General features: G+C 47.1%; 1 protein-coding gene across 3 annotated transcripts in view; it reads left to right on the plus strand.

Moving 5' to 3' along the window:
• Positions 1–13,968, plus strand: part of PXK (PX domain containing serine/threonine kinase like) — a 43,851-nt gene that overhangs the window by 2,590 nt on the left and 27,293 nt on the right. For all 3 annotated transcript variants that reach the window (XM_073563913.1, XM_073563915.1, XM_073563914.1), the window contains exon 2: positions 13,040–13,090. In XM_073563913.1, coding sequence (XP_073420014.1) covers positions 13,040–13,090 — 51 coding nt within the window. The remainder of the gene's footprint in view (positions 1–13,039; positions 13,091–13,968) is intronic.

The following is a 13,968-nucleotide window of genomic DNA, read 5'->3' on the forward strand; positions in this document are numbered from 1 at the left end:
GGATTGTCTCATCTCATTAAAGGGACCGCGTCATTATATTCCAGCCCTGTGCATCATGAATCAGAGGATCGGAGCGTCAGATAAAATATACCGTACTTTAAAAAGCCGATCTGGGGCTATACCGTCTGCCCCTATCGAGCAACGGGAACGGGGCGAGGAGTGGCCGGCCAGAAACTGCATCGGATCAGGCCTCATTCACACGTCCGTGTTTAAACACCTACCTGAAATAACTAACAGTATCTCCAGTGTTCACTATTCCTATAAGGGTGCCATCCGCGTGTCCGTTATCGCCATCCACGTGTCCGTTATCGCCATCCGCGTGTCTGTTATCGCCATCCGCGTGTCCGTTATCGCCATCCGCGTGTCCGTTATCGCCATCCGCGTGTCTGTTATCGCCATCTGCGTGTCCGTTATCGCCATCTGCGTGTCCGTTATCGCCATCCGCGTGTCCGTTATCGCCATCCACGTGTCCGTTATCGCCATCCGCGTGTCCGTTATCGCCATCCGCGTGTCCGTTATCGCCATCCGCGTGTCCGTTATCGCCATCCGCGTGTCTGTTATCGCCATCCGCGTGTCTGTTATCGCCATCCGCGTGTCCGTTATCGCCATCCGCGTGTCCGTTATCGCCATCCGCGTGTCTGTTATCGCCATCCGCGTGTCTGTTATCGCCATCCGCGTGTCTGTTATCGCCATCCGCGTGTCTGTTATCGCCATCCGCGTGTCCGTTATCGCCATCCGCGTGTCCGTTATCGCCATCGGCGTGTCCGTTATCGCCATCCGCGTGTCCGTTATCGCCATCCGCGTGTCCGTTATCGCCATCCGCGTGTCTGTTATCGCCATCCGCGTGTCTGTTATCGCCATCCGCGTGTCTGTTATCGCCATCCGCGTGTCTGTTATCGCCATCCGCGTGTCCGTTATCGCCATCCGCGTGTCCGTTATCGCCATCCGCGTGTCTGTTATCGCCATCCGCGTGTCTGTTATCGCCATCCGCGTGTCTGTTATCGCCATCCGCGTGTCTGTTATCGCCATCCGCGTGTCCGTTATCGCCATCCGCGTGTCCGTTATCGCCATCCGCGTGTCCGTTATCGCCATCCGCGTGTCTGTTATCGCCATCCGCGTGTCTGTTATCGCCATCCGCGTGTCCGTTATCGCCATCCGCGTGTCCGTTATCGCCATCCGCGTGTCCGTTATCGCCATCCGCGTGTCTGTTATCGCCATCCGCGTGTCCGTTATCGCCATCCGCGTGTCCGTTATCGCCATCCGCGTGTCTGTTATCGCCATCCGCGTGTCCGTTATCGCCATCCGCGTGTCCGTTATCGCCATCCGCGTGTCCGTTATCGCCATCCGCGTGTCTGTTATCGCCATCCGCGTGTCCGTTATCGCCATCCGCGTGTCCGTTATCGCCATCCGCGTGTCCGTTATCGCCATCCGCGTGTCCGTTATCGCCATCCGCGTGTCCGTTATCGCCATCCGCGTGTCCGTTATCGCCATCCGCGTGTCCGTTATCGCCATCCGCGTGTCCGTTATCGCCATCCGCGTGTCCGTTATCGCCATCCGCGTGTCTGTTATCGCCATCCGCGTGTCTGTTATCGCCATCCGCGTGTCTGTTATCGCCATCCGCGTGTCTGTTATCGCCATCCGCGTGTCCGTTATCGCCATCTGCGTGTCCGTTATCGCCATCTGCGTGTCCGTTATCGCCATCCGCGTGTCTGTTATCGCCATCCGCGTGTCCGTTTTTGCTATCAGGGTGTCATACCCGTCTGTTTGTACCATCAGTCTGACATGTGAATGAGTCCCCAGTCAGTTTTGGAAAGTTTGTTTAAGACCATGTTCACACTAGGTGGTTTTTCAACTGTTTTTTTTTATGCAATTTTTTTAGGCAAATTTTCAGCTGCTTTTTTACAGTACCAGCAAAGCCCGAGGTTTCAGAAATCTGTCATCAGTATTTTGTGCCTTGGTTTTTGCAGATTAGAGCATGTCACATCTTTCAGTGTATTTTTTTTTCAGCGTTTTTCACCCATTGAAACTAGGGTGGTGAAAAAAAGCACAGGTGTCAGGTTGCTGCGTTTTTAGTGGGAGAAAAAAAGCCAGTACAGCAGTATGTGAAACCCATTTGTTTTAGTGATTTTTTTTTTTTCCCCTAATTTACCATCTTGTTTTGGTCACCTGAGATGGCAGTGTGGATTAGTACAGTTTAAATTAGTGATTTGTACAAAGTCAACATTGGCTGACCAAGGTGTGAGCTCGAACAATGCCCATGGATGACCAATGTGTGAGATTGGACAATTACCGTGGCTGACCAAGGTGTGAGAGGACAATGACCGTAGCTGACCAAGTTGTGAGATTGGACAATGATCGTAACTGACCAAGGTGTGAGATTGGACAATGATCGTAACTGACCAAGGTGTGAGATTGGACAATGATCGTAACTGACCAAGGTGTGAGATTGGACAATGACCGTGGCTGACCAAGGTGTGAGATTGGACAATGACCGTGGCTGACCAAGGTGTGAGATTGGACAATGACCGTGGCTGACCAAGGTGTGAGATTGGACAATGACCGTGGCTGACCAAGGTGTGAGATTGGACAATGACCGTGGCTGACCAAGGTGTGAGATTGGACAATGACCGTGGCTGACCAAGGTGTGAGATTGGACAATGACCGTGGCTGACCAAGGGGTGAGATTGGACAATGACCGAGGCTGACCAAGGTGTGAGATTGGACAATGCCTGAGCAACTCAATGGTAGACCAAAGTATGAAAGTAAACAGTGTCCTACAAACTCATTGCAGGGCCAGTGGCTTAGGTAAATTACTCAAGACCAATTCACCTTCCCCCGCTGTTACATTTGTATGTGTATTTTTCATGAACATATGTCTGGCATTGGTGACCTGGGTTCATGCTTTTGTGGTGGAAGCAAAACTGAATTTTGGGATCCTGGTAAAGGCAACAAAAAGTACACCAAAACTTGCGTTATTGACGCTGCTTCTCTTGTGCCAAGAGTGCAGGTTTTCCTGCAGAAAAAACACCTAGTGTGAACATAGCCTTACACTGCGGCTTTTCAGAGTAAAGCATACCGTGCTGTCGAGCTCTGGTTCTTTCGAAGAGCAGGAATCTAATGATGGGTTCCCTTTACATGGGTAAAATTGCAAAGTGCTGCTAAATGAATTGCAAAGTTTTTTTTTTTTTATTATTATCTTTTATCAAAAAATCCAAAATGTTCTCAAGAATGGAGGGATTTTTAATTCTATAGTGCACAGCTCATTGCCTTGGTTACCAACTACCTCTGCAGTCTGGCAGCAGTGGCCGGTCTCCTAGGCAAGGAGTGCGGCACTTGCAAGCTTCAGTCTCCCTGCGCTTCTTCAATGCCGCAGATGCAAAGCTGTCTCGGCTTGCAGCATGGCACAACAGGGCACAGTTCACACCAGCGGCTCAGGTGTCCGAACTGCTGGATCACCAGCCAGTCTAATATATAGATTAGCACCATTGCGGTGGTAATAGTTTATAGGAGAAACATTTTTCCATTGACCATAGATGCTGGCCAGCGGTTAACCCCTTTAGTGATCACAGGTCAAGGAAGCGTGCGGTGGTGGGGCAGTATCAGTAAAAAGGACAGCAGGACTAACATTCCAGCTGGGGTCTCGCCTGACACTTTTATGATCCTAGTAGCGTCTCATCCTGCAGTGCGGCACTGATATTACAGCAATATACGACGAAGACTGACGATGGGGTGAAACGCGTGGAGCTGTGTTTTCCAGACTTTCTGGAGGAGAAATGCAATGAGCTGTGGAAGTCAATATTGGCGAGCTGCGACGTGTCTGCTGTGTATTGACCTTCGCTCTCCTGCAGTTATGGTCTTGACCTTGATACAACTTGATTTATCTCTATGAGCAGCGAGTTCTCCCCCGGACCGGCCGTGATGCTTGATGCAACGTTTGCCACTTTTTCCAGCTCGTTCTCTCCCAGTCTGATGACAGCAGCTCTTTGTGTCCCCCTCCATATTCGTGTTTGTGATCCGGCTTTTCGGCTAAGCGCACAGCTCTCCTTTGTCTCGATTTGTTCTCCTGTTATAACAGGGCTTTACTTGTAGATTGGCGCTTTCCCGGCTTGATGACAGCGGAAGAGACTTGTGCATGAACCGGGGAGCGCACAGCAGTTACTGCAGCTGGTGGACAACTAGTGAAATTAAAAGGGGCTGCCCGAAGTTCAGTGTATGGAGCCGGGCACCGGAGTACACGTCTAGTGGCCGTTCTCAGGTTTAATTTTTTTGTTTACTACATACAGTAGAATAGTGTTACTCTCCTGTCCTCCCTCCAGCACCGGGCTCTGTGTCTTCCTTCCCCTACAGCCCCCTCTCCCTGTGCTTTTATCTGTGCCATTCCCTGTGATGTCCTCATCCAAGGCCTTTTAAAAATGGCTCAGGAGGCTGTGTACTGCCTGAGTATTCAAGTAGTAGCGCCGGCTGCTACCACATGCCTTTACGGATTCAAGCAACACTCTACTGGTTTCCCTGGCGCGCCTCTCACCTGGGGGCCCTTGCGCGCCTCTCACCTGGGGGCCCTTGCGCGCCTCTCACCTGGGGGCCCTTGCGCGCCTCTCACCTGGGGGCCCTTGCGCGCCTCTCACCTGGGGGCCCTTGCGCGCCTCTCACCTGGGGGCCCTTGCGCGCCTCTCACCTGGGGGCCCTTGCGCGCCTCTCACCTGGGGGCCCTGGCGCGCCTCTCACCTGGGTCTGGCTCTGCATATCCCGCTCTGCTATTCCTCTCTGTTCCACGTACTGTTCGGTAGTCTTGATCTGCTGCATTGTTACCGTGCTGCTCACCATGACTTGCAGTGTGGCAAATCCACCTAAGCCGGTGACCCCATAATATATAGATAGTATAGTTGACTACACTAGTCAGGACTGAGACATCCAGTAAAAATAACAGTATATTTTTTTTAATACGGGAGCCCAATATAGTGGCATTTGCAGGACTTTTACCGCTGATGTACAGTGAAAAGCAGTGTGAATACCGTCCGAGCATCAGCTGACGTCCTGATCGGCTGCAGACGCGTCTCTTTATGTGGTTTCTTCTCCCGGAGGGGATATGTTTGTACTTCTTCCAGGATATATCTAAATGTAACTTCACTATTAGCAGTAAGTAGCAGAAGTTGTGGTGTCGCCAGAGCTGTTTCTATTGCTTGTGACGTGAAGGTGGGTGAAACGGATCTGACCCCGGTAGTGCCGTGGGTTTACCACGTGGGGTCGGCTGCCCACTCCATGACGTGTTACTTCTCATTGGGGGGGTGCAGTTTCCTACGGGGTTCCCGGAAAGTGGCACATGTGCTCTGCATAGAGCGTCTTCTAGAAATACCCTTTAATGTTGGAGGAGAAAACCCCCCACTGATATTGGGAACATCTGTCGTGTGAATGCTGAGCACAGTTTGGCGCCTTTATCCCGGCTGTAAACATACGGGAGAACAGATAGCCGGGTCATTATTGGTATTTGTATTGGCCTTTTTATTGCTTTTTCATCTTTTAAGTATGGCTAATCGGTGCTGACGGACGTCTATTCCCCTTCCCTTAAAGGGGTACGGTCACGTCGTCTCTTTAATGTGTAACATTGCTAAATGCTTGTAATAAACCAGCAGCTTTGGAATTTTACGTCTTACTAAAAATTGTGTCTGTTCTCACAAACGGAAGGATTTTTACTTTTCTACTTCACCCCTTTATGCTTAGTTACCAGCCACCTCTGCAGTCTGAGTGGCCGGTTTCCCTGGCAAGTAGAGCGTACCATTTGTGGCCTCAATGCCTTAGAGCTTACAAGCGATGCATCGGCCAGCTTCAGTGTCCTTGCACTTTTCCCATGCTGCAGAGGCAACGTTACCTCTGCAAGCAACCCAAGAAGTTGCTCAATTTGAACCAACCATGCCCCGGTCTGAACTATCAATCTTTAGGCTTGCACCAACCTGGGTGGTAGAAGAGCAGTGCACTCTTGAAGAAAGATGCGGAGAGCGCACCTTTAAAGGGAACTGTCACCAGCTTTTACCCTTATTAACCATTGTTAAATGTGTCAAATATTGTGCCAACGCGGTTTAGCAGTGACTCTGCGCATGCACATCTTAATAATTTTCACTCTGAGCATACGCTGATCCAAAGGGGGACCAATAGGGATAAGTTTGTGCTTGTTGGGATTTCCCACCAGGGTTTGCAGAGGATACCCTACATCAGTGATGGATAACCTACCTACAAGTCATGTCTTATGACAGACATACTCCACCTCCTAATTTCACATTAACATTGCATTTTTCATTTCTGGACTATAGAAAAGTAAAACTCGTCTTTGCCTAGCATTCGCGAAATAGTCAGCAGTTGTAAAATCTGACTGCTTCATAGCATCTCATCAGGTTTGTTGCCTTTATTTTTCAATTTTATATTAGAAACTGTCATTAAGCAGGCCAGCGGTTATGGATTTTCTAGCTTCAAACTGTAGACCCCGCTTTTAAAAGATCCCCAGGACTTGTTTCAAAACGCATCAGGCTTGTTTAGATGTTCTTTTGCATACCTCTGATACTGAATTTTATGGTGAGGACGCAGGAGAGGTTTTCTTCTGATGACTATTGCATGGAGGTCAAATTTGTGCAGGTGTCTCTGAACAGTAGAACAATGTACCACAACTCCAGAGTCTGCTAAATCTTTCTGAAGGTCTTTTGCAGTCAAGCGGGGGTTCTGATTTTCCTCTCTAACACTCCTACAAGCAGCTCTCGCTGAAATGTTGCTTGGTCTTCCAGACCTTATCTTGACCTTCACTGTTCCTCTTAGCTGCCTTTTCTTAATTACATTTCGAGCTGAATAAAGGGAAACTTTGCTATCTTCTTATAGCCTTCTCCTGCTTTATGGGCCTCCACCATTTCCAGAGTACTAGGCAGCTGCTTAGAAGAACCCATGGCTGCTGTTTTTTGGCACAAGGTTAGAGGAGGCTGGGTTTATATAAAGTTGTAGAGGCTTGCCTTTCCTAATGATAGGATTATGACTTGTTCACTAACAGGCTAGTTAAGGTCTGAAACCTTGGTCAAAGTTATTTGAGCACAGAAATCTCCAAGGGCGCCCAAACTTTTGCATTGGCCCATTTTTCAAAATGTAAAAAAAAATGACAATATAATACAGATAATTGAATCTTCAACTTGCTTATCTGTTCATAATAACAGTACTTTTGATCAGGGGTGCCCAAACTTTTACATGCCAGTGTAAACCTACAAATAGCGGCATAAATCCAGGCTGTAGATAACATGGGAGCAGTAAACCTAAAAATTTCTAAACGTAAATCTGAGAAATGCAAAATTTGACTTCGCGTTTGCGGCAGATTTTCTCTTTGGCCAAGTCTTCCGCTGGTCGTTTTGTCGGAGACGTGTTGATGCGCCATCGCGGGTCACACTGATTTAGACAGGTAAGGTTGTAAAATTTCGATCACGCGGTCATGGCTCGTGATTTACTCTTTTTTTCTAGTTGTACGTTTCCTGGAGTTATTTTTATCACCTGGTAAAGATAAAATCTCTGTGACAAGAAGCCTTTCCTGCACGGCCACATTTATTAACGGGCACCCATTGCCTACAGGAGGACGAGCTCCTGCCGCGCAGCCGTGCACTTGGAGCTGCTCACTATCGGGGGCGTTTTTGGGGTGATCCTCTAACCTTTTCAACTAGTTGGTGGCAATAATGGATCTGTATTAAAACGCCATCATCCCCACCACCAGTCTCTGAAAGGTGGACGGATCCTCCCCCCCCCCCCCCCCCCCCCCCCCGGAGCTGGATTTTCAGCAGAGATGGAACTTGAAGCCCCCAGACCCAATTGCAAAACCTATAAGAGGATCCCATGTGCCGTTTATAGTTCGGGGCACCCCTTAGACACCAGGGCTGCTTTCCTACCCCCTATGGCTACAGTATATGATCTGTACGACCATGCGTAGGTATCTCCACTAACCGATGAGGCTTGTGCACTGAGGTCTCCATATCCAACTGTTACCTTAAAGGGGGTTGTCCTGCTCCCCAAAAATGTACATTAATGAGCCCCTTAAAAATGAAGATATAACCTCCTAAACTAGTTCAATTATGCCAAACCCCCCTGTCGACAGGTATCCACTTTGGTCCCAGCTTCGCTTCTGGTCATTTGCTCAACACAGGAGATCGTTTCCTGTCTTGGCTCATCATAAGTGCTGTGTGTGAAGGGGCCTGGCTGCTCGTTTTCGTAGCCAAGTCATCTCCCTTCTCTGACACTATTGAAATGTATTAATAAATCACATTAGGCTAGTTTCACACTAGCGTTCTCGGGCGCAGTGCAGGGCCGCCACTAAGCCCCGCCCCGGCCGCGCCCCCTCTGGTCATCTCCCCTGATCGCATGACGCTGCATGCGATCAGTGTACCCTATATTTAGCGTTGGGTACGCTGACCGTCCGCTGGACGTGCGCTGGCATGATTTTGCTGGCGCTGCGCCCTTTTGGACAATTTTTATCTCGTTTACATATACCGTTTTTTAAGAGTCTGGATACCCCTAAAAGTTGAGGGCCACTCACAGCACTGGTAGATCACACAGACATTAATGATTTCAGTGGCTGCTTCACATACTCTACCGTTCTTGATGTCACAGACCACGTAACATTGCAGAGGGCAGGAAAGTCACCAATCCTATGCTGACCCCATAACTGCAGAGTCCAGATCTCCTCTGATATTACCATCAGCCCAAACACTGCGCCCCTGCCGGGAGCTTCATTGCCGAGCAGCTGCATGCAGCCTTACATCACCAATCACAATGCCGAGCGTCGGATGCAGGAAGCCGCCACCACCGGACTGGAGGAAACGTGTTCTGTGCAGTGACGGATCACACTTCACTATCTAGTATCTGATGGAGGAGTCTGGGTTTGGTGACTCCTGGAGAACGTTACCCTCCGACTGCATTGTGTCCGCTGTACAGTTTGTTGGAGGAGGAATAATACTATGTGCTGTTATCAGGGGTCGGCATTGGGCCCTTAGTTCCAGTGCAGGGAAATCTTAATGCTTCAGCACAACCAATTTTGGAGAATTGTAGCTTCCAGCTTTGTGGGAACAATTTGGGGAAGACCCTTTTCTCTTCCCCATGACTGTGCCCCAGTGCACACGGCCATACAGACATGGTTGGGGGGCGTTTGGTGGAAGACCATAATTGGCCGCACAGAGCCCGGACTTCAGCCCCCATCTAACACCTAGACCAGAGATTGTGAGCCCGGCCTCTCCCCGATATCCGGGTCTGACCTCACTAATGCTCTTCTTGATGAAGAGGCAAAAATTCCCGCAGACCCCTCCAAAATCTTGTAGAAAGTCTTCCCAGGAGAGTGGGAGCTCTTATATCTGCAGAGGGACCGACTTCATATTGTCTATGGATGGAGAATAAGTCCTTAAACCTCCTGTAGGTGCAATGGAGGGGACACAATAAACTACAAACACAAAAGTTATGTCCGGACCCGTCTATGGGAAAAGGATCATAAAGGACGGTTTCCATTTTCCATTCGTTTTTCCTCTGTTTTGTAACGGATCCAGTTTTGTTAAATTTTTTTTTATATTGGATCCATTAGAAACTGACGACATTGGAACAGAGCCTGACATCCTGTACTGCATTCACGATTCAGTGTGCTTCAGAGCTGCAATCTTCACATCTGATATAGGATAAAGTAGTCATGGGAATAACACTCTGATCATATTGTAAAGACTAATCCTTACTACATGCTATACACCTTGCAGGTGGGAATCGGCAGTGTCGGTGCGCCCCTGAATCGGCAGTGTCCGTGCGCCCCTTGAGATTCTCTGCACAGTGGCGCCCCGTTCAGTAATAGTGACCCCCATCTATATTGGATGTTATTTGTGCAATCGTCCTGTTGACCTCTGAAGTCTGATCTCTCCGCCATGCTTTACACTGCTTTATTATTTTATTACTTTTTTGCACGAGTGAGAAAATCTTACAAACGCTGCATTTTCTTTTCCCGACAAACAGCCCAGTTGCTGAACCTGCCCGGGAAGCTCCGCGTCGTCGGAGTCATTCTTCTCAATAAGTGATTACTAGTTTCCTGCACTTTTCCTATTTTGTAAGACTCTCTTCTGTTTTTGTAGCCGCTCGTTCTCTTCCGATGTTTCTCCATTTCTCTGTAATGACCTGATTCAGCAGAAGTGGCGATTTCTACTCCAGCGTTTCCTGCTTCTTCCCTGCGCCAGGATTTCACAATCTGTGGTCGCCCCGGGAGCAGGACGCCGACCAGATCCCTCCACATCAGCTTTCCCAACATCGAAGTCTCAGGAAATCGTGTGTGAGCGGTTTTAGGAAAGTTAGAAAAGGGTCATGTAAAGTAGCAAACTTTATATTGTACGGCTTCTAAAGTGACCCTCCACTTGGGGACTGAAGAGGGACAATATTGGCATTTTGGGGTTCATTGCTGGAATAGGACAACATGCGATAACATGATCATCTATCCATGAATCACTGGGGGCTGTCAGCTGGGACCCCCGTCAATCCAGAGATCTTGTGCAGAACATTTTCCAGCAGTCTCATTATTACAAACAGTATTACAATGACAAGTAACACGTGTGTGTGTGTATATAGTACATAATAACGGATCCTCCATTCACAATAGGTGATGTCACAGGCTTACAGCTCACCTCCTCCTCCTGTACAATGACTGATAACACAGGATCCACCATTCACAATAGGTGATATCACAGCTCACCTCCTCCTCCTGTACAATGACTGATAACACCTCTATATACAGTAGATAACAGGATCCACCATTCACAATAAGTGATGCCACAGCTCACCTCCCCCTCCTGTACAATGACTGATCACACCTTTATATACAGTAAATAACACAGGATTCACCATTCACAATAGGTGATATCACAGCTCACCTCCTCCTGTGCAATGATTGACAACAACTATATACAGTAAATAACACAGGATACACTATTCACAATAGGTGATGTCACAGCTCACTTCCTCCTGTACAATGACTGATAACACCTCTGTATACAGTAGATGATGTCACAGCTCACCTCCTCCTGTACAATGACCGATAACATCTATATACAGTAAAAAGAACACATGATCCACTGTTCGCAATAGATGATGTCACAGCTCACCTCCTCCCCCTCCTGTACAATGACTGATAACCTCTATATACAGTAGATAACACAGTAGATGTCACAGCTCACCACCTCCTGTACAGTTACTGATAACATCTATATACAGTAGATAATACAGGATCCACCATTCACAGTAGTGCAATGACTGATAACCTCTATATACAGTAAATAACAATAGATTAATGAGCTGTCAGAGCCAGCGATGGACTGATGAGCAATTTCCTGCTGTTCCCAGTTGTTGCCAGAAAGGTAACTCCGGGGGTTGATGAGAGTATCACAACCCTGACATCTCTCCTCCTTCCCGTCCTGTTTTCCACATCCAGCAGCTCTGGAGAACTGAACTTTTTGGATCCAGTGATTGTCGCGATCAGGCATGTGATTACAGCAGTGAACGTGTTGTTTTTGGACGTCCTCGGTGCAGGAGGAAAACAGTGCCGAGGGTTTTTGCATTCTTACAAGATTTACATACTGGAATTCAGCTAAGCTTGTTTTTTTCCAGCTTAAAGGGAAGCTGTCATTAGAAAATTTCCTGTTGTTTTACATCAGGTTTTTGTGTTACATGTAATTTTTAAAAAAAAATTTTTTTTTTTTTGCAATTTGTTTTAAATATATTTTGACTCTGAATTCTGGTTTTCATCAGTTTCCTTATCATCAGAGGCAGGAATTACACTAACTGATAACACCTTGTCACATCTCCCCTCCGCCTCTTCCCTGCACAGTGACCTTTGCACACGCTCATTATATGCTTCAATGTAAGCGATAGGTCATTGTGGCTAATGTGCGGTGTGAGCGATTGTACGGTGGGCTGTGTCTGGTATTGCAGTTTAGCGTTTTTTTAATAGACTGAGCAAAAATGTCTTCCAGAAGGGGCACTGTTTTGGGAAATCCTGGTCAATTATTTTGTTTATTTATTTTACTCATTTTATATAGCGCCATTAATTCAACAGCGCTTTAGAGACATTATTATGATGAGTTTTATATTAAAAAATGAGCTCCACTTGACTTTTACTTGCTGTTTGTTTCTCTTCACATTGCTGGCTGCAGAATGAGTTAACTGAGAAACTATCAGTGAGCTGGTTTGGACAAGGGAGTTTGTAACTCTCTGTAGCTCCTATCTGCTTATGACCATAGTTCATAAATCAGCACAGAGAACTTCAGAAAAAAACAAAGTTACAAACTCCAGCTCTCTGACAATATTCTAAGTTAACTCTTTCTGCAGCCAGCAGTCTGCCGGGAAATAGTGACTGCAAGAGCCAAAAGGTGCAGCATTTTTACTGAAACCCTATTACAAAAAATGCATTTAACTTAATGAAAATTGTCCTTAAACCCCATGTAAAGCCGATTTGTTAGCTAATCTAACAATGCATACATTATTAATCAGGTGTTAGACCTGATGAGGCTGGGGTATTTACTGTGAAAAAAAATAAATTTTTTTTTAGAATGGCTGTATAATTTTGATATTAAGATGAGCATTTTCGGAGTCTGGCCACAGTTCATTCAGATAATATCGGACAGGAAAGAGTTTAAAAAAAAAAAAAAAAAAAAAAAAAAGTGTTACGCCAGCCTCATTAGGTCTTATCGATGTATTTAATAATGTGGGGACAGATACGTTTTAAGGGGGTTTACCACAATTACAAAAAAAAGTCAGAACTGCTTCCTTTCAGAAATGGCGCCATTCTTTGATACAAATGGTGCTGAGCTGCAGTACCACATACGGCCAGTGCGCAGATGTGGCGCTGTTGTGCTGTTTTTTTTTTTTCTGTCTTTGCATTATCGCCTACAAAAATGAACGGTAATGTTTGTAGACATTGCACTCTTGCTCCGCGGTATATGATTCTGCGGGGGACGATATTTGGAGGAATTGAGGGTGAATGACTCAATTCTGCTCTCTTGTTTGCCAGGAATACATCATACGTGTCCAGCGAGGGATATCCATGGAGAACAGCTGGCAGGTAATTCATTTCTTTTTACTCTCGCCGTCTTCTTCTACATTGCACACACGTCCCGTAGTCACAGCGGCTCCAAGACACCGGGCAGCCGTTAATATCGCCGTCTGCTAGAACATTGTGTATCCAGACGGCGGAGAGAAAAAAAGGCACCGTCCTGACATATAGGGACTATAATGAGATCCACAGCGTGCCGGCGAGAAATCGATGTGACGCCATCATGTCCAGAAGGGAGAAACATTCAGTATTTTTTACTTTTCACTTTTTACTGCTAAACCTTATAGTTTGGCTGCACAGGTCCCAGAACAGCAATAAAAATGCCACCTGTCTTCTAGTAATCCCATGTTCCAGCGCTGAGAAATCGAGCGTTGAAGCCATATGCAAATGAGTTTAAAAGTGCATTGGGGGCGTGTCGATGCACTCCCGACGGGTGCAGCACGCCCACAACGCATTCATTCTCAATCTGTCTTCAGTTGATATAGATTTTTCAGGAGATGACGGTTGGTGCTCATAAAGTTCTATGGAGGAGGGAGGAGCTAGAGACTGACATTCTGCAGATATGAGATGACGGTTGGTGCTCATACAGTTCTATGGAGGAGCTAGAGACAGACTTTCAGCAGATAGGAGTTACAGTTCTCCATAGAACTTTATGAGCACCAACCGTCATCTCATATCTGCAGAATGTCTATCTCTAGCTCCTCCATAGAACTTTATGAGCACCAACCGTCATCTCATATCTGCAGAATGTCTGTCTCTAGCTCCTCCCCCTCCATAGAACATGAGCACCAACTGTCGTACTTCGGTAATGGGAATATTTGTCTACACTGAACACAGATTTTACCCCTGAATTGAGATCAGTCTGGGAGGTGAAAGAAGCTTACAAA

Source organism: Dendrobates tinctorius, unplaced genomic scaffold (genome assembly GCF_039654945.1).
Source record: "Dendrobates tinctorius isolate UK_male_01 unplaced genomic scaffold, ASM3965494v1 ptg000406l, whole genome shotgun sequence".
In the NCBI taxonomy this organism is placed as follows: Eukaryota; Metazoa; Chordata; class Amphibia; order Anura; family Dendrobatidae; genus Dendrobates; species Dendrobates tinctorius.